The 25,458-nt window shown below is 46.5% G+C and overlaps 1 protein-coding gene across 1 annotated transcript; it reads right to left on the bottom strand.

The window, feature by feature from the left end:
• Positions 1-16,238: 16,238 nt before the first annotated feature.
• Positions 16,239-21,076, bottom strand: EDN1 (endothelin 1). Its single transcript, XM_055800768.1, has 5 exons — positions 20,713-21,076; positions 20,324-20,471; positions 19,205-19,363; positions 18,835-18,942; positions 16,239-17,514 (listed from the first exon to the last, which is right to left on the bottom strand). The coding sequence occupies exons 1-5, from the start codon at positions 20,774-20,776 to the stop codon at positions 17,376-17,378; spliced, it is 618 nt and encodes a 205-aa protein (XP_055656743.1). The 5' UTR covers positions 20,777-21,076; the 3' UTR covers positions 16,239-17,375.
• Between the last annotated feature and the right edge of the window lie 4,382 nt (positions 21,077-25,458).

The following is a 25,458-nucleotide window of genomic DNA, read 5'->3' as shown; positions in this document are numbered from 1 at the left end:
TCTTTCTTCCTCAGGGTCCTCTTCCAGACAACCTCTCCTCATCCAGGCCCCTTCTCCTCCCAGGGCCTTTCCTACATCCTGGGGCACTCTCTCTCCTCCCTCTGCTTTTCCCAGGTCTCTCTTCATCCAGAACTCCCCTTCCATACCCCTTAGAGCTATTTAACTACTTAGCAGGAACCAGCCACAGCTGCACCTTATCCACACCAGCCAACCCACCGTCCCTGAAGCCAGCCCACAGCTGTATATTATCAATGTTAATTAACCCAGCTTCATTCCTCCATAATTCCTCTACAGTTATCTTTTTTTCCTTTATCGTGCATCATTCTGGTCATTCTTTAAAAGGAAGAAATCTTCTATATGTATCTTCAATGATGAGAAAGGCTCCTTGTTCTCTCTTGGTCTCCCACATACACAGTCATTTGTCTGTCGCGCATTCACACACTCATCTCTCCTCTCTCTCTTGCATGTCCTTAGACCATCCTGGAGGTCCTGCTTTCTTATGTGTACTTTGGTACACAAAACACAATCAGGACAAAAGACTTGCACATCCTAATTAGCTTGGCTGATTTTGACTTGGTCTGGAGAGCCTTAAAACCTGAAAAGGCATTGAATATCAACCATGTGGCACTTCATACAACAAGCGAATATTTGTTTTCCTAGGTGAGCTACCCAGTACCAGCAGGCCTGACCTGCCTGGCCATGGGGTGAATGGAGCTGCAAGAAAACACTCTACTTTCCCAAGAACAGGCACAGGTTATCTTTTCTTTAACCTTCCAGTTTGTTTCCCCTACTTGTTTGTTTGGGTTGTTTTACCCTCTACCCATTTGAGGTGTGTTTCTGGTTCAATGCCCCTGTAAAGGCCAGAGGAATTAGTGCTGCTGAAAGAAATCCAGTACTGAATTGCCCTTGTGCTGTCCCGACTTTGTTACGGCTTCAGTTCATTAAAACCAAGAGACGGGCAGCTGGAAGAGAGAGAGACCAGCTAGAGGGGGGCAATCGGGGTGGACTGTGGTGAGTCTTCTTTAGGGGCCAGACCTGTTTTCTTTTGAAAAGAACATGATGAAAAACTCACAGCTGTGAGATGGCAGGCTGAGTAGGCAATGACATATTCCAGGCAACCTGGAGAAAGAGTGATAGATGCTCCATGCCCTAAGTTTCCTAAGTGTCTCCTCTCCGATTCCGACCGGCACTGCAGCTCAAGCTGCAGACGGGCACGTTGCATCCCTGCCTCACTTCCCCAGTTCCCTGTGCTCTGCTGGCTTATTCCTCCACACACCTCCCGGTCCTCTGATGTCCCTGAAAAGTGACCTCAGCAGGTCCCATTGCTGCTGTGGTGGGCTGCCTGCAGCTCCTCTCGGCTGTGGGCATACCTAAGGGCCCATGGGCAAGAGCGTTTCTCTAGGTGGGATCCAGCTGTCATGCGTTTGTCACCTCTGTCCCAAGCAGATGGACAAGGCACCGCAGGATGAAGGCTGCAGTAGGGGAGAGATGGTACCTTCCCAAAGACTGCAAGACAGAGACACAGCTGAAAAAAAGGGGGAGGTGAGATCAGACCCTCAGTTTGTCTCATTTTCTCAGAAAACTGAGATATTTAGAAAGCTAAGTTTTGCTCAGCTATTAAAAATCAAACGTCCCAGGTCCCTCTGCTCTGCTTAAGCAAAATTACCAGAAGATCTAAAATAGGAATAGAGTCCTTGAGGCATGGTAGCAATAGAGTGACTTTCCCTATCAGTTCTCTAAAACCTTGCTGTTGCTACACCAGTAATTGCAACAAGGGAGATGTTCATTGTAACAGATTGTCCTATTTTTAACAACACACCAGGACTGAAATTTTTCTCCCTTCTCTATTCTCAGCTGTTATTCCTCTTTCCTTCTCTTCACATTTAACCATTTCATTGCTGTAAAAGGATGAAAAGAGTAGCTAAAGAATACAGGCGAAACAAATGACATAGGGAAAGTTCCTGAATGAAAAAGCCTTGTTTCTTCCATTTCAACAGAAAATAAAAAAAAAAAATGTTTTGAAAATCAGACTCTGGACCACTTTTTTTATTATTTCCCAAAGAATCCAGTACCTAATAAAAAGTATTTTGTTCAAAAATCATGCACCAGTTTAACAAACCACTGAAAATGAGTTCTGTACCTTGTAAACATATATCTGCTAAACAACATATATTGTGAATACTCAATGTGACTGAATAATCTGGGATTTGGAGGGAAACACACCAAAATTCCTTTGAAGTTATTTCTGTCTGGTGTGTCAGAGTTTACTAAGCTGTTTCCTAGGCTCTTGGTCAAACAACAGCAGCAATCATATAAAATATAATTAAAAATAGCTACTTATTAGGAAGAACAGATGGTGCATTCATATGCTACAAACTTGCAAAATTTTAGCAACCTCGAGTATCAAGTTCTTGAGTTGTAACTCATTTGCACTGGAAACTTGGTTGGCAAGTCAGAAGAAAACACTTTCAGATTACTGCAGAACTGTAAAAGAGGCGAGTGCTGACACATGAAATAAAATGCATCTATTTTTATGTCAAGTCCCGATAACAGTACATTTTTTTATTTTCAAATATAAAGAGAAGAAGAATTCAGATCTTTCCAGACTTGGCCAAGGCACCTGATTCACAATGGAAAATATTTTTATGTCTTATGTCAGCATTACTTTGTTCCAAATTAAGGGCTGTGGGACTGAAATCTTTCTTTTATGATAATGTCCATTTCTCACCAGTTCTCTCTTTCCCATAATAGCATCGTGTGTTGGAGACGCAACACAGGAGCATTTCAGTTTGCTCAGCTTTGTACATCAGTTTTCATCTACGTCTGAATGCAAAATTACATAATGAAATAGATCTTTTGTGATGCAACCCAGTGAAACCCTGGAGGAAGAATGCAACCTCAAAACCGAATTTCCCAAACAAATTAGTCTGAATAAGACTTTTAAACTGAAATATTACGAGAAAATTGGTTATATATATCGAAGGTGTCACCGCAAGCATTTAAGGGACAAGGCTGAAGACTCACATTTCCCTTTCAATTTAACTGGCTATCCCTGTTACTAGTTAATATCTGGAACTGAATGGCAAACTGTTATGTATGAATATGTTATATTCATGTTAGCAAAAGTTAAGTTCTTGAAAGATAAATCCATCAGCTGGGAATCAGAGAAGCATCCACATTGGAGAAGTGCTGGCATTTACTTAGACAAGTACGGAAGGGTTGGTATCAGCAGCTGGAAAAGAGTGACACAAATTCCGAGCAATTGTGCACTTCACTGGGAGCTATGAACGGTGGGGCTGGGGCTGTCTAGCTCTCCCCACGACTCTGCAGCCCAGTTCAATGAATTCCTGAAGCCCCTATGAAAAGTCGTGCCCGATACTTTTTGGCACAGGCTGCAGTCTCACTGAAGTCATTGTGACTTGAAGAGTACCACAGGGGCGGGGCTTGCGTAAGACACCGCAGACTTTGCACCTCTGGCTTTCAGCTAATCTTTAATTGCCTACCAGAGGGGGTAGGACCCAGCATTACTCTGAACCTCAAAAGAAATCTGCTTCCTGCAAGATTTCCAGACAGATATATTTTCTGTGTAATCTGATGCTTTAGTCCCATTATTTACAGCCAGCTTATATCTCTAGTACCTTGGACTTCTCATTAACACCTCCTCTGGTGTCTCAGTGTGTGACTTCCACACCCTCCCTGTCTACCTCTCTCTTCTGCTCTTTCCCATAGTTGTAAACATTTCAGAAATAGGGTTGGTTGGACATGAATACTGACCATGGGTTTTATCCCTCTAACCACCTTCTGCTGCTTTTAGTGTTAATGCCACCACTCCCCTGGGAGGTGCCAGAAGACGATGCCTGACCACGAAACTCACTTCCAGCAAGTGCCATCCTTACTGTCATTCCTCATTCAAGCCTACAGGTATCGCCTCAACCTTTTCAACAACACCCACCAGCGAGTAACATGGCTCCCTGTACCTCAGCGGAGCTCTTTGTGTCATTGCAATGCTGTGAAACACAAACACCAGTCTCTGTGAACTTGAGGGCAGCATGTCTACCAGGTAAACTGCTCATTAAACAAACAGTAGATAAGCTAAGCTTGCTTTATCTTTGCAGCTGCAGTCAGGTCTCTGGATTAAGAGACAAGTCAACAAAAGTTTATGTGCACTTGTTCATAAGAGCACAAGAGGTAGGCTGTTGTCCTCTCCTTTGTTTTCATCAGCAGTGAAAGGTCAAGATCAATTTAGAAGTTATCTGTACCTTGATCATCTCATCCAGTGATGAGAAAAACAGTATTTCAGCTTATCCAAAGTAATAGTAGACACACATGTCACATTTGATTGGCTGTGAATATAAGAGACCTGAGAACGCTTTTTGCCAATACAATAGGTTTTTGCAGCAGCTAGCAGTACCCTCTGCTGTGAAACATTAATGAGAAATCAATTCAAATCAAGGTGGTTCCATCTCACAACTTTGTTCTCTATCTTCGTCACAGAAAGTCACTTCAGATTTCACTGAGCACCCACCTCACTCAAAGCTAACATCGCTGGTCACTGATGTCACCTAGATCTTCCAGGGCAGAGTGTAGTGGGGCTGGACCTGCTCAGTCCTCATGTTTGATGGCACTTGGGAAACTTCAGGTGGCCCATTCTGGCCTTGACTTTGTCACCAGCCAAACTTACACGGAGAAACAGGGTTTAAACTAGTTCAGTCAAGGAATGCCGGTGCGGTCTAAACGATCTGTCTTTCTGACAGTAGTCACACATGGCATGTGTTCACAAGGTTCCTCCAGATTGGGAGTGAGTGCTGTGAGAACTGATCTTCAGCGAGGTCCTGGCATGTGCCTCAATACTATTGAAAGCAACAGCTTCAGTGTTGTTTCTACATCCTTTCTAACCACACTGAAATTACTTATTTCCAGCAATGTTATTTGAACTGCTTCCTTTAATTATCATACTCTTCCCCTTTTTTCACGGCAGAAGATTTCACAATGAGAGATTCTCCTGGAAGAGTACGATATAAATAACATCTCCTGGGTGTGACAAGCTCTCCAAATAGCTGACTAAGTCAGAAAAAAAGCATGAAGAAGTTGTTTGCTTTTTTTTTTTTTTAAAAAACTTTTTCTTTCAGTATGATAATCAAAACTATTCATCTCTTCCCCTGGAGCCAGCCCAGCTGTGTGAGGGTGGCAGACCAGGCTGCAGGAGCTTGCCTCACCCAACATTTCACAGGAACCAGATTCTCTCCAGCCTAGCTGCCCTCCTGCTTCTTTCTTCCCTCTGTCTTGTTGCCTCCTCAGGATGTCCTAGAGTTAACTCAAGGTAATTAAGCCTGTCCTCGAAACCCAGTTGAAGAAGATGAGCTTCTCCTGCCAAGAGCTTCCTATTTTCTTCGCCGTACCTTCAGCTTATTGCAGAGCTGTTATACAGTGCATCTTGCTCTTGCTTGCCTCTTGGAACATATTGAAAGATTATGATTTGTCTGTGGGAAAACAATTGATAATAGCTGCCCTGCTATTCTTCTGTGGGAAATCCACATTACGCTTAAGAAAATTAGATACTGAATACAGTGGGCCCCAAAAAGATTTCCATCTGTTTAATATGGTTGCATCCCTCAAATGCTACTTCATGAAGGTAAGGTGGATGTGGTCCTGACTTCATCTCTGTGCCTGCCATCCCTCCATAGGCTCCTTCACAAGGTTAAGGGAGAAAGCCAGATGCTTCCAGAGGAAAGGTCCTCTCAGTTCAGGTGCATCAGTGAGATATGTAAATTAGGTAGGATTAAACTAGGCAGTTTTTTCCTACTGCCTCTCCACGTTCCCAGTAGATCCTTCCTGCACATTTACCACACTGTCCTATTTCTGGCCTCTCCATACCAACCTGTCTTCCTGGCCCATGCCCACCTCTTTTATAATATGCACAGGGCATAACGCCTTGGAAGCTATCTCATTTCCTTGGAGAAGATCCCCTAGACTCTTTCCACTTAACCATTTCTCCTAAAATCAGGCCGGCTGTACCTCTCCTTTGCTCCACCACCATGGCTTGCTTAGTGGACACTAACTAATCTGAAAATGTGTCTCCTTCTACACCCTTCACTCAGCTAGGAGACATACTGGTACTTCAGGGTGAACAGCATCCTGAGAATAAATTGTTCAGTATTGAATTGCCACTAAATTAATACCAGGCTGAGGGCTTTGAGCCGATCCCCCTGCTCTGCTCCTCGTGATGCATTCTCATTGTGCTCCCTGCCTGGGAAGGCAGCTTCTTGTTGGGAGTTTCATGGGACCCTTGGGGTCGGAAAGTGACATTCAACAAAGGGCTGTACAGACTGTGTCTCTTCAGTCTCACTTTGCTCTTGCATTGTTCCTACCTCTGTCCTGTTGTCTCGTGGATATGTAGCTCCCCAGAGTGCACAGTGATTCAGGCTGTCCTCCAGACCTCGGTTCAGAAGCCATATTTTGGGGGTAGTCCTTTTTTCTTCTGGGGCAGGCAACTGACACAAGCTTCCTTTCAGTTTGCTGCACGAGCTGGTGATGCAAAGTCATCCCCAAACCCTATTCCTCTTCACAAAAAGTTTCAGTTCTCCCTCCAGTGGAAGGCTGCACATTGCATCTAACTCCATTCAACATTAATTAAGGAACTTTTTCATGTTTATTTCCCAGTCCTAAGGGCTTCTTGTGGCCTGAAGAAAAAAACCTCCCTATGGATCACCTGCACACTAGGTGTGATCAGTACCCAGGCTGAAGGTCTGGAGAACTTCCAGGGTTGGTAAGTCAGTGAAGAACTGGGCTGGAGAAGGGCAGGATCTCACTGTATAAGCCACGTGTGTTCATGTGCCATTTCCTTCACACAGTAACAGCCCATTAGTTAATGACGTCTCCCTTATAATGGACGCTATGATTTAAATCCAAGCGCTCCACAGTCTGGAGGACACCAGAGGGGAATTTCACCCTTAGGGAGCACCTCTTCTGCCCATGGTGAGGACAAGCCTCGGTGGCCAGGCCCCAGGTCGCTTTGGAGTAACCATACTGAACAGCATTACAAAACCTTACATTTATCTACAAGCTTTCAGGAAAGAATGGAAAGTGAAGCATCAGTCAGCACCTCCTGTTGTTCCAGGCTCATGCATGCACTCGGGTTGTGGTGTTCTGTTTTTCTAACGGGCTGTCTCTCATCGGAATAATCAGGCAGAGGAAAAGTGATCATACTGAAAGACAAGATTGCGTGCAAATAAGGTTTCCAGATGTGAGGCAGGTCCGTGGTTGCTAGGCTGTGTTTTCAAAGCTTGGTGACTGGTAACAACGTCAGGTCCAAGCCCGCAAACTTTGTTCCCAGGAGTAAGCCAGGCCCTGCTGGAGTGCTCTTGTTTTGTTATCACAACTGGAAAATGAGCAAACACCAGCAAGAGCAGGCCAAGGACTTTCCTTCAAATCCAAGCGCAATTATTGTACTGTTCTTCTAAAATGTCCTTTGCTTCTGATGGCCCAGGGAAAATGGGGTCCCAGATGACCCCGGTGGTGGTGCTGACACTCCCTGTGAGCTGGGCTGCTGGAAGCCAGGTTCTCATAACCCTGGGTACTGAGCAGTGAGCACCCCCCTTTCTGCCTCCTATTCAAAAATGACAGGCGTTCCTGCAAAGGGGCCCACCAGAATTCAGCCAAATTTTCCTTCCAGTTGGAATGAAGCATTGCTCCTCTCTCTGCATGGCCACCGCTGGTGACAGCCATCTTCCCTCTCACACCTGCAGTCCTCAGAGGAGCATCTTGCTCAGTGAAGACCTGTTGCACGGGAGGACCACTTCTGCTCTGGTGCTGCCTCTTGCTAGAGGTCCAGCAAGCTCCCATCATTGATGCTGTGCTGGCTTGTGAGAGCTGAGGACACAACTCTCCTCGATCACATCTTAAGTATCCTTCTATACTTAGGTATAATTTTTCCACACACAAAAAAAAAAAAAAAAAAAAAAAGGTAGAGAAAAAGGAAGTCATCAGATGACTGTGTAAGAAAAACCTGACCTCTGGAGTATCCTAACCGCTCTGTAAAGGGGTCTGTTGTAAAAGAGCAAGTAACCTGCTCAAACAGCCCCAGGATGAGGTTTCCTTGGGTTCTCCATCATGTGGTGGTCATGATATGCTCTTGCAATACAGGTCTAGGACCAAATTCTGCACATGAGGTTGTACCCATGGGGTACAGTACCCATAGGGAATCTGTTTGGCTAAATATTGTCTTGTTCCTTTAGATTAACAAAGACAAGTTCACACTAAAAAAGCCTGGAAAATACAATCATTGCCGCGTGGGGTGGACTCCAGCCACTTATAGCCATATGCAGATGAAGCCATAGCAGAAGCTTGTAGCCCAGCTCCTGGCGCTCTGCTGTGCTGTAATGACATGCCCAGAGGCGAAGGAGGTGTGTGCTGGCAGATCGCCGTGAGCTCTGCCTCTGGGAGAGGCAGCATGTCCCCAGGAACAGACTGGCTGGGCTCCCAGTATAGGCTGGACACTGGAAGCTATGAATGGGATTTCTGTTCTACTTTACCCTGAAGATGCTGCCATTCCCCATGATGCTGCTTATCATCCAAACTTTTCCCGCCTTGCCTTTCTGCCCTTCTTTTTGGCAATTTTCTCTTGCGGGATGGACAGACCATCCCAAGTGGCTGAGAGTGAGATCCAGAGGCTGTCCTGCGTCCTGCTTGATGTTCATCTGGGCTGGCCTGCTTTTCAGGTGGTCTCTCTCTCTCCCTCCTTACCAAGACTGACTCCTGCAGCAATGCCTGACTTTTTTTGGCCAGGGTGCTGGGAAGAGACGGAAATGAGTATTTGCAGGCACTTTGAACTGTCTCCTGAATAAAAAGGAGAAAACTAAAGGATCCCCAGACTGCAGGGATTATTGGTTTTATAATGATTTCAATAGCTCCATCAGCGGTGGCATGTAAAAGGAGCTCATCATTTATAAATTGACTGTTCCAGGGATCAAAGGCCTGTCAGGGCAACAATTAGTTCTGGTAATTTATCAGCTGTTTAAGCTTGTCAGGTGGAGAGAGAAGGGCAGTTCTGCATCAGCTACCCTGCAAAGTTGTTACTGTAGCCAGAGCCAGGTAGGATGTGCAGGTCAGTCATTTGCTAAATATTTCATGTCCTCCAATGTTTTGTCAGTCTTTCCGATACCTGATCCAATGTGGTTAGGCTGTCAGGTGAAAAGGAGGCATCTCTTAGCACACTAATGTCACCCAAGCCATAGGTTCTTTGTCTCGTTAACAATGCCCCTGTCAAATCCCTGCTGAGCAGCTAAATGAACTGGAATGCAGCAAAAAGAAGGGGAAAAAAATAAAAAACCCAAACCCAACCGCCCAACCAAAACCTGTGGTCTGTTTTTAATTAGCCTATAAACCATTCAGAGCTCTCCGACTGTGCTGTCCGGAGAGAGAAAACTGATGGCAAATACACTCTCTCCTTGTAGACCTCATAGTAAAAAAATCCGTGTAAACAATATGAGCTTATTTGAACAGATGAGAAGCCTGGGCAAAAGCAACTGTTCTGCATAACAGTGCCTGGACAGAGCGCTGTGAACAGCAGCACCGTTGGCGATGCGTCCTTTGCAAAGGCGCCTACAGAATTCGGCTATCCTGCCCAGAGCTCTCCTCACTGGGGATAAAAAAGACAGCCATTGAGGCAGAGAGCCCCTTGAGTCCGGAACTCTCTGGCAAAATATGTCGTACAACATCAGGAGGACCTTTGTTACATTATGTTCCATTGCATTACATGTGTGCATGCTGCCACGCTTACAAGTACACGTGCAGAGCTGGTGAATGCTTCAAGTTTCCCCTGGTGAACCCTGTTGAACACACTTTTTGCAGGACCTGATAATGTAGTTATACAGTCACTTACGCTTTTATTAGAATGGTATCTTTCTTATTTGCTATGTGGCTGGACTCAATTCTGCACTTTCCTACACTGACAGCTCTTTTTTGCAACTCTTTTTCAAACCTACTTTCCATGCATAAAACATGGGTTTAATTAATTTGTAATGTGGACCACCAAAAAGTTTCCAGTGGAAGTGCAAACTTTTCCAGGAATTTCACATATGCAGGTTGTTGTAAAGCACATATGAACTTGCATCCCTTAATCATGTTTCGTGGCTCTTCAGATGTTCACAGATCACATGCTGAAAGAAAGGCTGTGATCACAGCTTCATACAGCAGCAGCTCATAAAAGCCGTGTTTGGTCACAGGAATGGCACAGAAACACTTTGAGAGAAGAACAATATAGGAGCGGGGAAGGAAAGGCTGTCGTTTGCTTAGAAAGCTGACCCCTGTGCATATATAGACATTTATAGAAATGTTTATGGAGATAAATAATTACTCAGCAGAAAGCGGTTAGTTCAAAGAATAAATTTTTATGGTACAGTAATAGCCAGCCAACTTTCTGACTTGCCCGAAGGGTCAACAGCAGAACCAGCGATCCGTAAGGCATTGCCAATTCAGGGCAAAGGACGGCACTCACAGGAGCTTCCCTCTTCAGCCAGGTGAAAGACATCCTTGGGCTTATGAGGAAGGAGACTCAGGGTGAATTAAAATTAAATGAACAGCCTCGATACACATTGTTTGGAAGCCACTGGAAAGCACACCGCTGCAAAGCGTCCAGCTGGATGAGTGCTGGGAATGATGTAATGGTTTGCAGAGATCCAGGAGGAAAAAGAGCAGGCCAAGTCCTCAGGAAAAGCCTAAGATTTTAGAAAGATAGAAGTAAAGTTTCTGGGGAAATGATGAAAAGATTCTTCTTATGAATACACGGAAGAAATGTGGATCTCTGTAGATGTATGTGGATTTCACAGTCACATACTATTGCTGCAGGGCTGATACACTGGAAAACCTGATGAAATCCGCAGTGTTCCTCCAAACTCACCTGAATGATGCCAGTTTAGTCCACCTATAGGGAAACTGGGATGAGTGGAGAGCCCTCCCAACTGAGATGCTTTCTCAGAAAAATCTGCTATAAGATACTGATAAACCACGTGGGGTCACTTTGAGACGACAGGTCTCCGATGAGCAGCTGCCATCGTGGCAGTACCTGGGGTGAGCCCACAGCCACGTGGGGACCATGGTTTATGTTTCCAGGGGACAAAGCAGGGCTGCTGGTGTGACTTGTGACTTGCAGCCATTCTCTCCCCCGTCCCTTGAGGAGCATGCCCGCAGCATGCAGGGGAGGCTCTGTGCAGCCCAGCAATGATTGCTCTTTTCAGCAGCATGGGTTCTTGGTCGCCTTGCCATATAATGAAGTCAGCTGCCTGATGGATGTGCTGGTCAGCCTGTGTGCAAGAAAGAAATGTCCCCCCTGAGGTCAGATGAGATGTATAGTCATGAGGGAAGAACCCAGACAGCATTCTCAAGGCACCTTTCCTGCAGATAATAGGGTTCTTGGTTTGTGCTTGCTTGTGCTACTGGAGGAATGCTCACCTAAAGCGGATGAGCAAGTTCAGGGTATGAGAAAGTACAGGAAAAGCCCTTGCTCCCTCGAGGAGGCAGTTTGGTCCTGCAAATCTCCCAGCATCTTGGATCCTTCAAAGCTTCCAGGCAGTCTGTGCACATTTACATGCCCACATTTTCATGAGCAGCTGATGGCCACACAGTTTAACTCTTCGCAGGGCTGAGCTTTTCTGGTTAAATAAATCACTTTTAAGAGGTCCCAGCTACTTGGAAATGCTTCCACAGGCAAATAAACAACTTAAAGACCTGGATGTTTCTGATAAGAATACGACAGGCACCATTTGCGCAATTTTTCTGTCCCCTCTAGTTTGATGAATTTGTGATATTCAAAGTTTTAGTCTGTGAATATCACTGCTTTATACTCCTGTTAGAAATCAGAGAGGATGAAAATAAGAAGCAGAAGAAAAACAGACCTCTTGCAACCATGGGACTGAAAGGAAGACAAGAAAGATGTCAAGAGGAGAAGCTCTGGTCCATCAAACCATTCAGTGCATGTGGCTACCTTTGCACAAGAATTCCTTAGGGCATCAGCTAATTTTTCATGATAGGCACTTCACCAAGTGCTTGGCTGAATTGTGTCTGGGAAAAAGAGACGGAGAAAAAAGAAGAAAATATAAATCCAATACATAAGACCAAAATGCATGCTGCTTTCTCCTTGCCAGACTAGAGGTTGGATTTGTTTCTAGTGACTGGCACATTACATACATTTTTCCTCTAGCTAGAAAAAAGTTAGGTCTAGGGTTGTTGTTTTTTTTTTTTTTCTAAAAAAAAATATTTCTTGAGGGGGAAAACCACAGCAACAACAGTGTGGGCTTGAATTACAGTTGGTGAACTCAAATCATTTCTGCAGCCCCCAAAATAGCTGGAGAGGTCAATGAAACCGCAAACTCCACAGGGCTCATCCATTTCTGAATGCAGCTTTCTTGAGCCAGAGGCAAACTGTCCCATTGCTTACCAAAGTGATATTTATCTAATTTGTTACCAGAAAATGCTTGCAGGAGGAAAAAAACAAAAAAACCCAAAAAAAAACCCCAACCCAACCCAGACCAAGAGCAGCAAGAGCTGCTGGATCCCTGTGCTGGCATCAGCAAAGCAGTGTCCATCTGCCCCCCCCCACCCCCTGCCCCATGCTGGTATCAGAAAGAACAAAACCTTTCTGGGTCAAATTTTGGTCTCCTTTTCACTGGCAGAAAGGATGCCTCAAAAGCTGAGGGAATTGTTGGCTGACCGACTGACCCAGTGGACTTCAGGCAGAACTCAGGTCTCCTTGACCTGATCAGAGCAGTCCCGGGCACACCGCTAAGACATACCAACCGATTGTTTAACCATATTGAGAAATAGCAAAATAGGCTTCCCTATCATTTTTCACCTAGCTCAGATTTGATCGGGAGATAGAAAATAAAGAAAGACACGAACACCCATTCCGGCTAAGTTTCCAAAATGTCGTTTGCACGATGTTTACCTCGGGAAAAACGATCCTGCTGCTATCTTTGTACTTTATCTGTGGCTCTCTGTCTCTTCACATACTTACACTCACCATCACAGCTTCCAAGCATTCTCCTCTAATTAATCAAAAACTCTGTCCTTTTGTTTCCTAGGTCACAAAGGAAGAACAGTAAATTAAATAAAGATATTGGCCGAGCACGGAAGCTGGATTTCTAACCAAGGAACCTAATAATAGCACCGTGATGCAGGCAAAGTCAAAATTGATATAGTTTTATATACACAGAGGCAAACAGTTAAGCGTGAAGAAAGTAAACATCAGATAGGATTCAAACAGCGGTTTATCCAGCTCAGTCTGTGTTTGTAAATATAGAAGCCTGTTGTGGTGGCTAAATTTATCCTAATGTAAGGAAATATGAACAAAGAGGCTGGTATTTGGTAACTTCTATAGGCAACATTAGGACATCCTGCGTGAATTATTTTGGGGCGGTTCGTGATAACATGGTGCAGATTAGCATTGCCATTTCTGGAAAAAAATTAAGTCAGAATTACGTAGATAAGATGCAAAGAATTTCAGTAGCATTGTAGTATTTTCCTGACTTGAAGCCTGACTCACATGTCGAAGCTTTGTTTTATTGTATACCTTGTTTTGATAGATCGTCAAAACACCCTTTAACCAGAGAAAATAAAAATAAACCAGCTGAGCAAGAAAGAATTACACACAGCATCGAATCAAAATAAGTATGGCATGCTTGATTTCCGAGAGGAATAGTTGTTTTTTCCTGCAAAATTTTTGCTAATTCAGAAATGGCCATCCTGAGCCCAGGAAAAATCAGAGGAGGGAAATGCAATTTGGTAACAGCCTGGGAATGGGGCATTTCCCTGCTCTTCATCCTAGCTGGAATTTCCATACATCAGGTGTATTTTAGGACCATTAGAGCATGGCCACACTGGAAGGTGGTGGCCCTCTTCTCTAGGTGCTTCCCTTCATCCTTCTCAAATTTCATCCTGGATTAGAAGAACCTTTCACTTGGAAACAGATCACAGTCACAAAAGATTTTACTTTTTAAGAGAAAAAGTGCGATTAGTTCTAGTTGGAAGAATGAGAGCCCTGACTCCGCAGCCTTGCTTCTGCAGTCACCACAATGTTTCCGTTGGCTTCAGGTAGAATATTTTTTTTGCTCAGGTCGTTTATTATAAGAATGTACTTTTACACGGCTCTTTGTTCAGTGCCATCAATCCCAGCACATGCCATGCCTCTCCTTTCACCCCGGGCTCTGGCCTGAGTGGTTGAATCTCTTTCTGCCATGGAGCTCACTTTGAGAAGGAGCAAACCTCTGGGGCAGACCCTGGTGCTTGTACATGAGCCAGCCTTCAGATAAAATGCTTCATGTTCCCTTTTGCTTATTCAGAGACAAACAGACTGTTAAATTCTGGTTTTCGGTCCAGCTCATTAATGCAAACCAGGGTAACCTACAGTTTATGCTTCTATGCCAGAAGGTAAATAGTGCAGGAGCAGGGGCAGGGGTGCATCCCCCCCCGGCTCCGCCGCATGCAGCCAGACCCCTGGTACAGGCTGGGCACCATGAAACAGCTTTGGCCACTCTTCCCAAAGCCTGCAAGCCCCTGGCATCGGGGCATCTCACCTTCTTTGTGCTCTTTGTGTTGCTGCTCGGGCTCAGTGCTCTTACTTCACCTTGCATGGCTCTGGGGACGTGCCTTCCCAAAAGGCTGGCGGGTGCCCTTCGCCTCCCAAAACTGCAGCGTGAGCAAGCAGCGGGGTCAGTTTACAGAGAAGGAAAGGAGGAAGAAAGCCAGCTTTCGAGTCCAGGCATGAGCAGAGTAAACCCTAGAAGGAACAGGTTTATTTTTAGGATGGTCTCTCAAGAATCCTTTAAACGCTGGCCAGGAATTTGGGCTACTAAATCTCACACACAGCACCATTTAGCCTGGCCACCTACAAAATCCAGATAGCCAGCCTTGATAATGGCACAGGCGCTGCTGCGGCACTCCTCTGCTCTCAGCATTGCTCCTCTCCTCTGGCTTTTTCCTGGGAGCGATAAGAGGAGCAACTGGGATGGGGATGCCAATGCGCAGCCCCTTCCCTAGCAGGAGGACCCCACACCACTCGCTCCCCTGCTGTGCAGGCTGGGTGAGCGCCTGGACTGCTTGCTTGTTTATTTTCCCTGCCAAAGGCAACTACTGGTAGGGGAAGAAATGGAAGACCAGGGAGCGTTAATGAGGTCTCTTCACACCTGACAGGGGTCACTGCTCCATGCGCATCCTGAGCAGTGAGCATGGGTGATGCAGAGATCAAAGGGTGGCTCTAGGGGCTGCATCCTGCCCTGCAGAAGCATAGGGGGTCCTGGTTCCTTTCCCCTGCCTGGGCCAGGCTGCCAGCACAGCCATCTCTTCGCTGAATTACTGCTCCAAAACACAGCAGAACAGCATGAAGGAAACACAATATGGGCTTTATCCAACCTTAGGGTGTTTGAGAATGAAAAATGCTGCAGACAAATGAATACTGACAAGAAATGCAGAACAACTTCAGAAATTTTTAACGATGACTGCTGTCAGTGTTTGTAAGTGTCACACACCTTATACTGTATTTGTAAAAGTTTGCTTTTTTAAAAAAACCCCAAACCACTCAGTTTTATCCATGGTCTAACTCTTGTGCTTTTTTTCCCTATAGTGTCAGAGATAGTTAAATCCGTTTATTTGCTTTGCTTTAAGTATCTTTCCAGCTATAACCACTCCAGGCCAGTGTCTGAAGACATGCAAAGTGTGACTATTGCTCTAGCTCTTTCCTGGGCTTGGGCCAGGCTCCATTGAGGTCTCCCTCTTTAGCTTGCATGGGCTGGGCTGAGGCTTTCAGGATAGCATGGTAATAAGTAACATAACACTGCCTGGTGCAATGTAGTCTACAAAGCATCTAGCGTGTGCATTTTCTCCTCTAGTTCATCTCTATCCAACCCCTTATTTGCCATATTTTAATGGTACAGTAAATCCACCATTAGAATTTGCACTGTTGGATGCAAACCACATCAGCTATGTGAGAGTGCTGCTCCAGCATAAATTCGTTTGGCCAATTCAAATTTTGCCATGAAGTTTTAATGAGCAAGCCTGAAGCTAGAACAAGTATTATCTGTTGTCTCACATCTGGCACAAACTTTCTGTGTTGTGATTTGGCTGATCTGACAGAAAGGCAAGCAAGTGCACACGCTTCGTCTAGGTCAGCTCTGTATGTGGGGCTATCTACCTCCATGATCATGGAGCCACAGCCTACAGAAAAGCGGAGCATAAGAAAAACAAGCCAGTACAGTAATTAAAAATATTTATTTCTGAAGATATTTACCTCGATAGGCATAAAGCATTTCCCAATTTCATACAGAAATACATAAGACATGCATAGACCAATATGGCCTACTTTAATGGGTATTCAACATGGTAAATATAATGAAGAACTTGTGTGAATATAAATACAAAACAAAAAAAAGCACATAAGATTCAACCTTTCAGCAAATTCAACAACGTGAATAAATTCACTGCTATAAACATTCACCCAATATTAGCCTTTTGACATAATTCAAAACAACCCTTTGTCTCGATGTACAAGGCACTGAATAAATCTCACAACAGCCTCTGGTTCGCCCCTACTTCAGTGCATTTTTGGTGGCATGTAAGACACAACAATTTCTATTATTAGAGCTTCACTTAGCCAAATATCCTTGTTATGGGAAACCTAGTAGTGTCCTCTAACTTTTATTTTCTGTTGAAGAGTCCTTTGGTATCCAAACACAAAGGACATTGACTATGCAAACAACCACAATGTCTAACCCACATTCAGATAACTCTGGTTGTACAAGTAAACTAGGAATCTGAAAAAAGGCAAAGGGTTGCAGCTGATTAGTAAAGGCAATAACAAGGTGTAAAAATACTCTAGCAGGAGTGCAACAAACAGTATGCGAGGTAGACATGTATATATGCAGTAAGTCCTGATAAAAGTAGCACTGTGGCTTTTTCATTTTTGCATTTTAATCAGAAGGTACAGTTTTTCGCTTTGAAGTTTGTCCACTCAGATCTTGCTTTCTGTCCTTTCTAAGCACATCTGTGAGGTCTTCCTTGCAAGACGCTTTTGATGTAGACCCTGAAAGCTGCTCAATTGATGGATAACATTCCAGAAGCAATATTTAAGTGTTTCCTCAGAAAGATGGCTTTTCATGTATGTTACTCCCGATTCCCCTTCGTCCCCTCTATCCATCCATCTGAACTCCAAAATGATGAAATCCTTTCCTTTTATACCTCCAAATGCAGGACTTCCTTAGTGTTTTGCTCTGCTGTGCAAACACTTGGACAGAGAGGCCCTTCGCCATCGTGGAATGTTAGAAGTCAAGAGAGTTTTGGTGACGCTTTGTCAGCAAGTGTGATGAGAAAGATTTGGAAAGATCTTCCCACTAGGATGCTTTCAGGCTTTCCCAAATGCTTTGCCTTTTGTTCGCCCTGTTATGTTTCAGCTTCCGCCCTTTCTGGAGCTCAGCCTTCAGCTTTGCGATACTGAAGGAAGCTTTGATACTGTTCCCAATGGCTTCCAGCCTGCAAAACCCCAAGAAATTTGTTGTTACAATAATGAAGATGCATCTCCAGTGTGCAGACATTCAGTTTTTGATTAAATAAACCTCAGTCTAGATTTCTGCCATGGGATCCTCAGAAACTGCTGATTGCTACGCCTCTGTCACAACTACGCTAACTTAAGCCACTTGAAATATTGGATTCAGAAATTAAATGCAAACGTTAAAATAAGTTAAAATATTAATTTAAATACAGATGCCCTAGACTTCCTTAAATAGCATGTATCCAGTCAAGAGGTCTTCAGCGTTATTCATTTCAGCTGTTTTGTTTCTTTTAGGTAAACCTGATCCTGCTTCCAATGAATGGGTGCTTTTTTTCAAGTAAGCCAGCAAGCCAGCCCCGTTTTCAAAAATTATTTCAGAATTCCAGGGCTTAACTCTCACTCAAAATTATCAGGCTGCCTGCTCGTACAAATCCTGTTCCGCTTGTGAAAATAGCACTAAAGAGTCTTCTTCTGTAGGGGCAAACTTCTGTGTGCCATACGCCGATACGGCTGGACTAACACTCAGCTTCAAAGCTGACTTCACCTCCATGGGGTTCCCAGCTGCACCAGGGCCAGCGCACGCGTCTCTGACCTGCACTGCAGAGTGCTGCTGCTGCCTCCTGCTACTCAACTGAATGTGTGCGGACCTCAAAGGGCAGTCTTTAAATTTACTACTTAATGTCAAATTTTAAATTGGGTTTAAATATTAATTTAGTCTTCGTTTTCCCTTTCCTCCACCTTTTTGCAGTCATTCCCATCGCTAACATCCAGTACTCATTTCACACAGGTTTATCGGGCAACGTAAGAGATAAGGCAGATAGACACCTGTCTCCTGCATTCTAAAAAGCCAGACAGATCTGGACAGATCAATAATCATCTTTTTTCCCCTCCAGTAAAACAAGGTACCTAAGAAAAGGCATTCCAATTCCGTTTCACATTAGAATAGTTGGGACATGATGGTTTTTTAAGTAGTGAAGATAGGGCACGAGCTCACTAAAATGACAGGCTCTATTTATTTCTGTCAGTATTTCATACTCTTCTGAAGCGTGGTGTATCTTTAGGCCTTACGAGTAAGCCTACTTCCTCCAAGCAAATGGAGGATGCAAGGCAGAGCTCAGCACTCTTGTCTTCACAAGCTACAAACCCACTGCGTGAAGAAGAACCCTCAAGATACCCTCACCAATCCCTCTGTAACTCTCAAGCTGAGATCACCAGCTGAGCCCAAGGCTGACCCGAAGGCAGGTGAACTGTGCTCTCTATTGCTACTCTGGGGAACTACAACAGGATGAGGAGAAACTCACCGCTTCATTTTCTTGCTGTCAACGAGCTGTCGGTTCATGCATTTGGGTCCAATGCAATTGCCAGCTTTGGTGCGGTGACGTGAGGTTTTCTCCACCGTGGACTGAGCCCTGTGAAGAGTGAAAAGGCACTGCTGTTAAAAAAAAAAAGTCTGCAGTCCACAAGGTGAGGCACCTCATCAAAAACACTTCTCAAGGCATGTATTAAGCAATCTTTCTGGGCCAAACCATAGTATGTATCATAGCAGCGTGAGCACTCAGGTAGGAGGCAAGGCTTTGGGGAGATTATTTGCTCAGCAAGTGCCAAAATGAGTAAGTCTACCACAACTTTTTACATGCACTGCCTTTTAAAGAGTAGCAACAATAGACGCACCAGAGATCTTTTCCTGTCTGGCAGAAGTTCAGACATTTCTTGTCCTTCTGGTTGGCACATCGGCATCTGCTGCTAGGTTCAGCGAGCATCTCCGGCACCATGTCCTTCAGCGATCTTCTGGATCGAGAAGGGCCTCCGAGACCATATGGAACAGTCTTCCTATGATCAAAGAGACAACATGAAAGTCATTCAAATAATTCCGTGGCTTCAAAACAGTGGGGGATTTGGGGCAATCTTATCAATGGGATCGATTGCATGAGTAAAGGTTGTGGGATTGGGAATGCCTCATTGGTCATAATTTCCATGCAAATGCTTCTGATCATCTTGCAATGTATTCATTAGCATGGCTACTGACAAGGCTAATGACCTTCTAATTGTGATTTCATGAGGCTGCCGTGCCTCCCTGTGCAATAGAAAGCAATAAAACCTCATCTCTTTGAACTTTGGCAACTGCCAACATCGAAAGCAGCAATAAAAGTGAGGAGCAGATCCTCTGCGCTCCGAGGAAACCCAGCAGCAGAACAAATGACCTGAGTCAGTGGCTGCAGCACTAGGTGAGGCTCTGGCTCACTACTTTTTGGTAAGGAAAGCGTAGAAACAGACCCTGCACATCGCTCTGTTAACACGTGGGATGTGATAATTCACAGCAGAGAGCAGCAAGAGGTGGCAAGGAGCCGCCCCATGTCAAAGTAAGCTTTCTAGCCTCCCAACTTGACAGAAAGAAAAACGGTCAGACAAATTCAAGCTGGCAAAATCATACTTTTGGCATTCAGTCTGCTTCTGATTTATAGCAAAAAGTATCCCGCAGCCTTTGCTGAGCGGCACCCAAAGGAAATACGCCTGTCCAGATTTTAGAAACGCAGGTGTTAGGGCTGTTAGGAGCTACCTGCTCAATCTAGGTTGTCAAACCCTGCATGCTTCCTCCTCTGAACTCGGCAGAAAAGCGGGGGGGGGGGGGCGGGGAAGCAAGAGAAACCGTGAAAGTATATTCCTTCTTCCCCTTCCCATTTCTGCAGGGGGGTTTACGGTTCTTAATTTTTCCCTCCCCCGCCCCGGGAGAAGAAAACCCAGTAGTCTGCAAACCCAGCAAGTGCCGCAGCCCCCCGCAGGTCCACTCACTCGGGGGTGTTGATCCAGATGATGTCGAGGTGGCAGAAGTAGACGCACTCCTCGTCCAGCAGCGAGGAGCAGGAGCAGCGCCGGGCGCGGCGGTGCGCGGCGGCGGGGGGCGGCAGGGCGCCCGCTTCGGCTGCAGGGGCTGCGGGGGCTGCGGGAGGGAGCGGCAGAGCTCAGCACCCGCGGCCACCACCCGCGGTCCCCACCGCCGGTCCCCACCCGCGGTCCCCACCCGCGGCCACCGCGCACCCCGCGCATCCCCGTCCGCCGCATCCCGTCGCACCCCGCAGCTCCACGGCGGCTCGCCCCGGCGTCTCTCCCCGGGGACCACCGGGCAGCCCCCAGCCCCACCTCGCAGGACTGGCCCCGAGCGGCGGGGCACCGGCACCTACCTGCCGGCAGCAGCCCCGGGCACAGCACGAAGAGCAGCGAGACGAGCATCTGGGAGTAATCCATAGCAGGCGGCGGAGAGCGGGCGGGGAAAAAAAAATATAAAATAAAATAAAAAAGAGGGGGGGAAACTAATAAAAGAGAAAAAAGCGGGGACGGGCTGTGCCGGCGGCGGGACGAGCAGCCGTGTGCCGTGCCCGGGGCGCAGCGCGGGGGCTGGCAGCGGCTCGGTGCTCCCCGGCGCGTCTGGCTGGCGCGGCGGTCCCCGGCGCCCTTTTATAGCGAACCCCCATGGAGCGGGTAAACAGCCCCGGCGCTATTTTATCCCGAGACAATGTTATTCTGCTATTAGTCACCGCGCGGCAACGTGCGGGCCGAGATAAGGCCGGGCTGGAAAGGAAATCGCCTGCAAACTTCAGAGCGGCGGGGGGCGGCGGCGGGGGGGCCGGGGGCGACCCGGGGGAGGGGCGGGGCTGGGGGGGCGCCGCGGGCAGCGCTGCGGGCGGGCCGCCAGGGGGCGCCCTGCGCCTCCACCTGAGGGAGCGGGCGGGCGGCTGGCGGCGGCGCGGCGGGCCGGCGGCGGGGCTCCGCGGCCCTCGCCATAACAACAATAATTACCGTGATTATTGTCAGCGCTGCTGTTGTTGTTGATGGTTGGCACAGCAGCGGGGCCGGCCGGGCGGCGGCAGGCGCGGTGCCGCCCGCGGTGGAAGGTGTCGCGGCCGCCCGGCCCGGGGCTCTGGGCTCGGCCCGCCGCTCCCGCCGCCGTCCCGGACTGAGGAGCCGCCGAGGGTCCCCTCCCGCCGCCGTCCCGGCCTGGGGACCCGCCGAGGGACCCCTCCCGCCCTTCCTCAGGCGGCCGGAGGGCCGGGGTCGCAGGGGGGTGACGGGTTGAGGGGGCCTGTCCCCACCCCGCTCCCCGCGGCCCGGCCGGCTGGGTCTGGGGCCCACGGCGGTTCGGGTCTAGCAGCAGCAGCGGGACCTTCAGGCATAACCCCCCTTTTCTTACGTGACGGGGGACACCGTGCCACAGAGTGAGCTTTAGGGTCAGGGCTGTGCGAGCAACAGCACGGAAATAAAGCCGGGGGGGGGGGGGGGGGGACGGGGGGGGGGGGCAGAGGAGGGAAGACCCGTGCCTGGCCTTTGCCTTTGGCTCCTGCCGCTAACCCTGGTGAGGTCAGGGCAAAGGGTTTTCACACACATTTATATTTGCCGCTTCACATTGAGGTACAGGAGCTGTCAGTGTGGAAGCTGGACGCTTGGGAAACGGCAGTGGCAATGCCATCCAGCACGTTTCTGTTTGCCACTTTACACTGAGGTACAGCAGCTGTCAGTGTGGAAGCTGGACACTTAGGAAACGGCTGTGGCAATGCCATCACGAATATATCCACGCATGAAATCCACTGGGCTCCTAGCTGGGAAAGCCAGCCTCTGAATATAAACTCAAGTGAACTCAAATGCCTGCGATCCGATGTGGAGCCATTGTGCTGCAAAGCATGCCAATTTCACCTATGATAAATAGATAAGACTCTCTTGGTATTTGTGGTATTTCCGTGCACTGTGCTGTAATAATAGAAATGACCTTGGCTATCACAAAGACCGCGGCTGTTAACTGCAAGTTGCATTGTGATCTCGCAGGTGAATGGCCATTTTTTTTTTGAAGTATCAAATTATACCGTGCCGCTGTCTCGTAGTGGACAGACTGTCTACAGCCATGCTGAGTCAGAATAAAGGTCCATTTAGGTGGTATCCTTTCTTGCACAATGGCTGCAAGGAGAAAGAGTACAAGAAAGGAATGCAAGCGGAGACTAATCCTTCCTTCAGTATAACCTCCCTGCTTCTAACAGGATGAAGCGTGGGGGCTTTCCAAGAAATAGCGGGCATTTAGACCACTGTGCTGAATAAACACCGGTGGCCCCATCCTGAGTTGGTCATACCTTTTTTTTTCCAAAGGTTCTCTAAAAACTGCCCTATAAAACATCTGTGAGCAGAGACAGCTGGGTTATATGGTATTCTTTTCACACCTTTCCAGCGTGGGAGTCTATTTTTCAGAGCAGGGATTGTATCTTCATGTGTATTATGCCTTCTTGTGTATGTAGGGCAGCACTTACCAGAATACCAATGTATCTGTACCTGCATGTGTGAATTATTGCAGTTATGATAAGAATCTACCAGCAGAGGTCACCTAGCTACATTTAAAAAGCAATCATAGCCCACTGAAGTAATAAACTTTATCAGTATCCAAAAGTTGGGAAAGAAATTAGATTAATTTTGTGTTGTTGTTGTTTCTTGGTGTTTAAAAAAAAAAAAGAAAGAAAAAGCACAAAGTAGTTGTGTGGGTTGAAAGATAGCTATCGTTCTGTATAGAATACAAATATGCATAGCCTTTCCAGGCCTGTCACTTAAAGACTGTATTTCATGCCAGCACTTACTTAAAAGAGATTTTTTCCTGAGATTCTTTTTTCTAAGATGTGCACTTGAAGCCAGAATGACTCACATTCGTGTAAGATATTTTCAGCTTTGTCAAAATGCCTTGTTAGAAAGTATTTTGTTAGCTGGCAAAAATGGCATGCATGTTTCCTTTTTTAAGTAACAAAGCACAAGCATATCGCAGGGACCTCTGAAGGTGCTGTTCTCTTTTTTTTGAAAAAAAAAAACAAAAAACATTTTCAGCAATTTTTGGTAAGGATTCATAAATATTATTGTTGTCAGAGATCCATATCCTCCGATTCAGTGATTTCTGATAGCTCCACTTTCAGATCTTGAGACTAACCAGAATCAAGCTATTCCTGTTGCTTGTTCGAGTAATGCAAAAACAAATTTATGTTCCATTGCCAGCAGCCCAGTGGGATCATTTCAGGCCACGTGGATTGCCGGGCCAGGAGGTGGCTTTCCCCAGGAAAGGGGTAACCCCCGATCCTTTCTTGGATGCTGGGAGGTACTGGGCAGGTCTGTGCCACGCAAAAATACCCTTTGGGAGTTTTGCCAAAGAAGGAAGATTTGCTCACTCTATAGCTGTTTATAGTAGGAGTCTGTAACAGTATGGGTCACAGCAGGGGTCTTATAAAATAAGCAGAACAGGACTAAACTTTGGCTAGCAGTCCGTGTTTGCAGAATGGAAATACAAAGTCGTGTGCGATCGTACAGTCAGGTACTCAACAAGTCGTCCCTGGGCATGCGAAGCCAGCTTGCCCCATGGGCGGGGAAGCTTGTGCCGTATTTGTGCTGCTACCCATTTGGGTGAGGGGGGAAGCAGGAGCTGAAGCTGACTTCTCCTGCTGCAGGCTTTCCCCCTTTCTAGCTGGAGTACCTTGGCCAGCCACAGCTGAGACACGGTGTTATGGGGTGAAAACTTAGCTGGCCAGCCAGGCTCTGGTTTTAATGTTCCAGCTGGAAAAGTCCATGGCACTGACCGAGTTTTCTAAAGGACATTTTGTATAGTGTCAGAAATGTGAAATGCCTGCTTATCAGCAAAACAATAAAAGGAGATTGTAAAACTGTGCCTTTCTGTTTAGGGAACAAGGGGAGCAACATGCTGTTTTCTGCAGATTTGAAACACAATTCTCAATTAAATCAAAGTTGCGTAACCTGTCCCTTTACTCCACTTGCTGCCCCTCTTGCACCTCACTTGCCTCTTATGGGCTGTCCAGTCCCCCTGCTTCCCTCCTTCCACAAGGTGTGGGGTGAAGATTCCCATTTCTCTTTTACATAACATGCAAGTTAAAGAGCTAACTAGTTTAGGCTTCTTGGAAATTACCTTGTTCTCATCTGCCCAGCCTACAATGGATTTATTTCCCCTTATAGATACTAGGGTCCTTGGGCAAAAGCATAATTTCTCACAAACCAGCTTCCTCAATTTCTCCCCATCTCCAGTGAATTATGTTTATCAAAGGACATAGGTCCCTGTCTCATGGTACAGTTGTGGACCTCTTAAAGTGCTGAGGAGAAGAGGAAAGCCACCCGCTAATCCAGCAACCTCGGCCCCACCTGTCTGTAGCATGTGACCGGATCCTCTCCCCATCCCAGTACCACCAGTGGTCATTTTCCTTCCAAAATTCCCTCCAGATACAAAACCCCATTCAAAGTTGGGAGGAAGGTGGCAGCTATATGATGTTTGGCACAGACGAGCCATCATCAGATGAGAAAAGAAAGCTCTTTCAGACCATGCATCTCCTGGCACCAGGTGGCAGTGACTAGTTACCATTTAAAACACAGAAATCAAACCCAGCTTAGAGCTCAAATAGAGGAGAAAAATCAGCTTTACTGAGCAAAGTTCACAGTTTCTCCCAGGGCTAAAATTGTTATTACCAGAAACACAATAAGGACAGTTTGCAGAGATTCAGGTTTCAGAGGTACTGTTGTGAAACCTTCCTCTCGCTTACACTTTCCACAACAAAGAACGGGAAGCATCAGGGAAATGTTTTGCTGGAAGCCAAGACAGATTTTAAAGGAGGGGAAACATCAGGTGGGAAAAGGGAAAAGGCTTAAATAGTCTTGGAATAAAGAATCCACATAATTTTTAGGTGAGAGTTAACAGAAACTCCCTTCCCTACACTGCCTGGATGTTGTGGGAGAAAGAGTGTCCACTTCCCCCTGAAGCCAGGCACAGGGGTGCTGGAGGCGCTTGGCCATCCCCCGTCCCAGCACACTGTAGCAGCTCCTCCTGCTTCCGTCTTTTACTCTGCCTTTGCTCTTGTGCAGGAGCAGAAGCAGTGTATTGGGAGCAAGGTAAAGCTCTGCGGGCAGGT

This window comes from Falco peregrinus, chromosome 3 (genome assembly GCF_023634155.1).
Source record: "Falco peregrinus isolate bFalPer1 chromosome 3, bFalPer1.pri, whole genome shotgun sequence".
NCBI lineage: Eukaryota > Metazoa > Chordata > Aves > Falconiformes > Falconidae > Falco > Falco peregrinus.
This window is presented reverse-complemented; position numbering and strand designations above follow the sequence as displayed.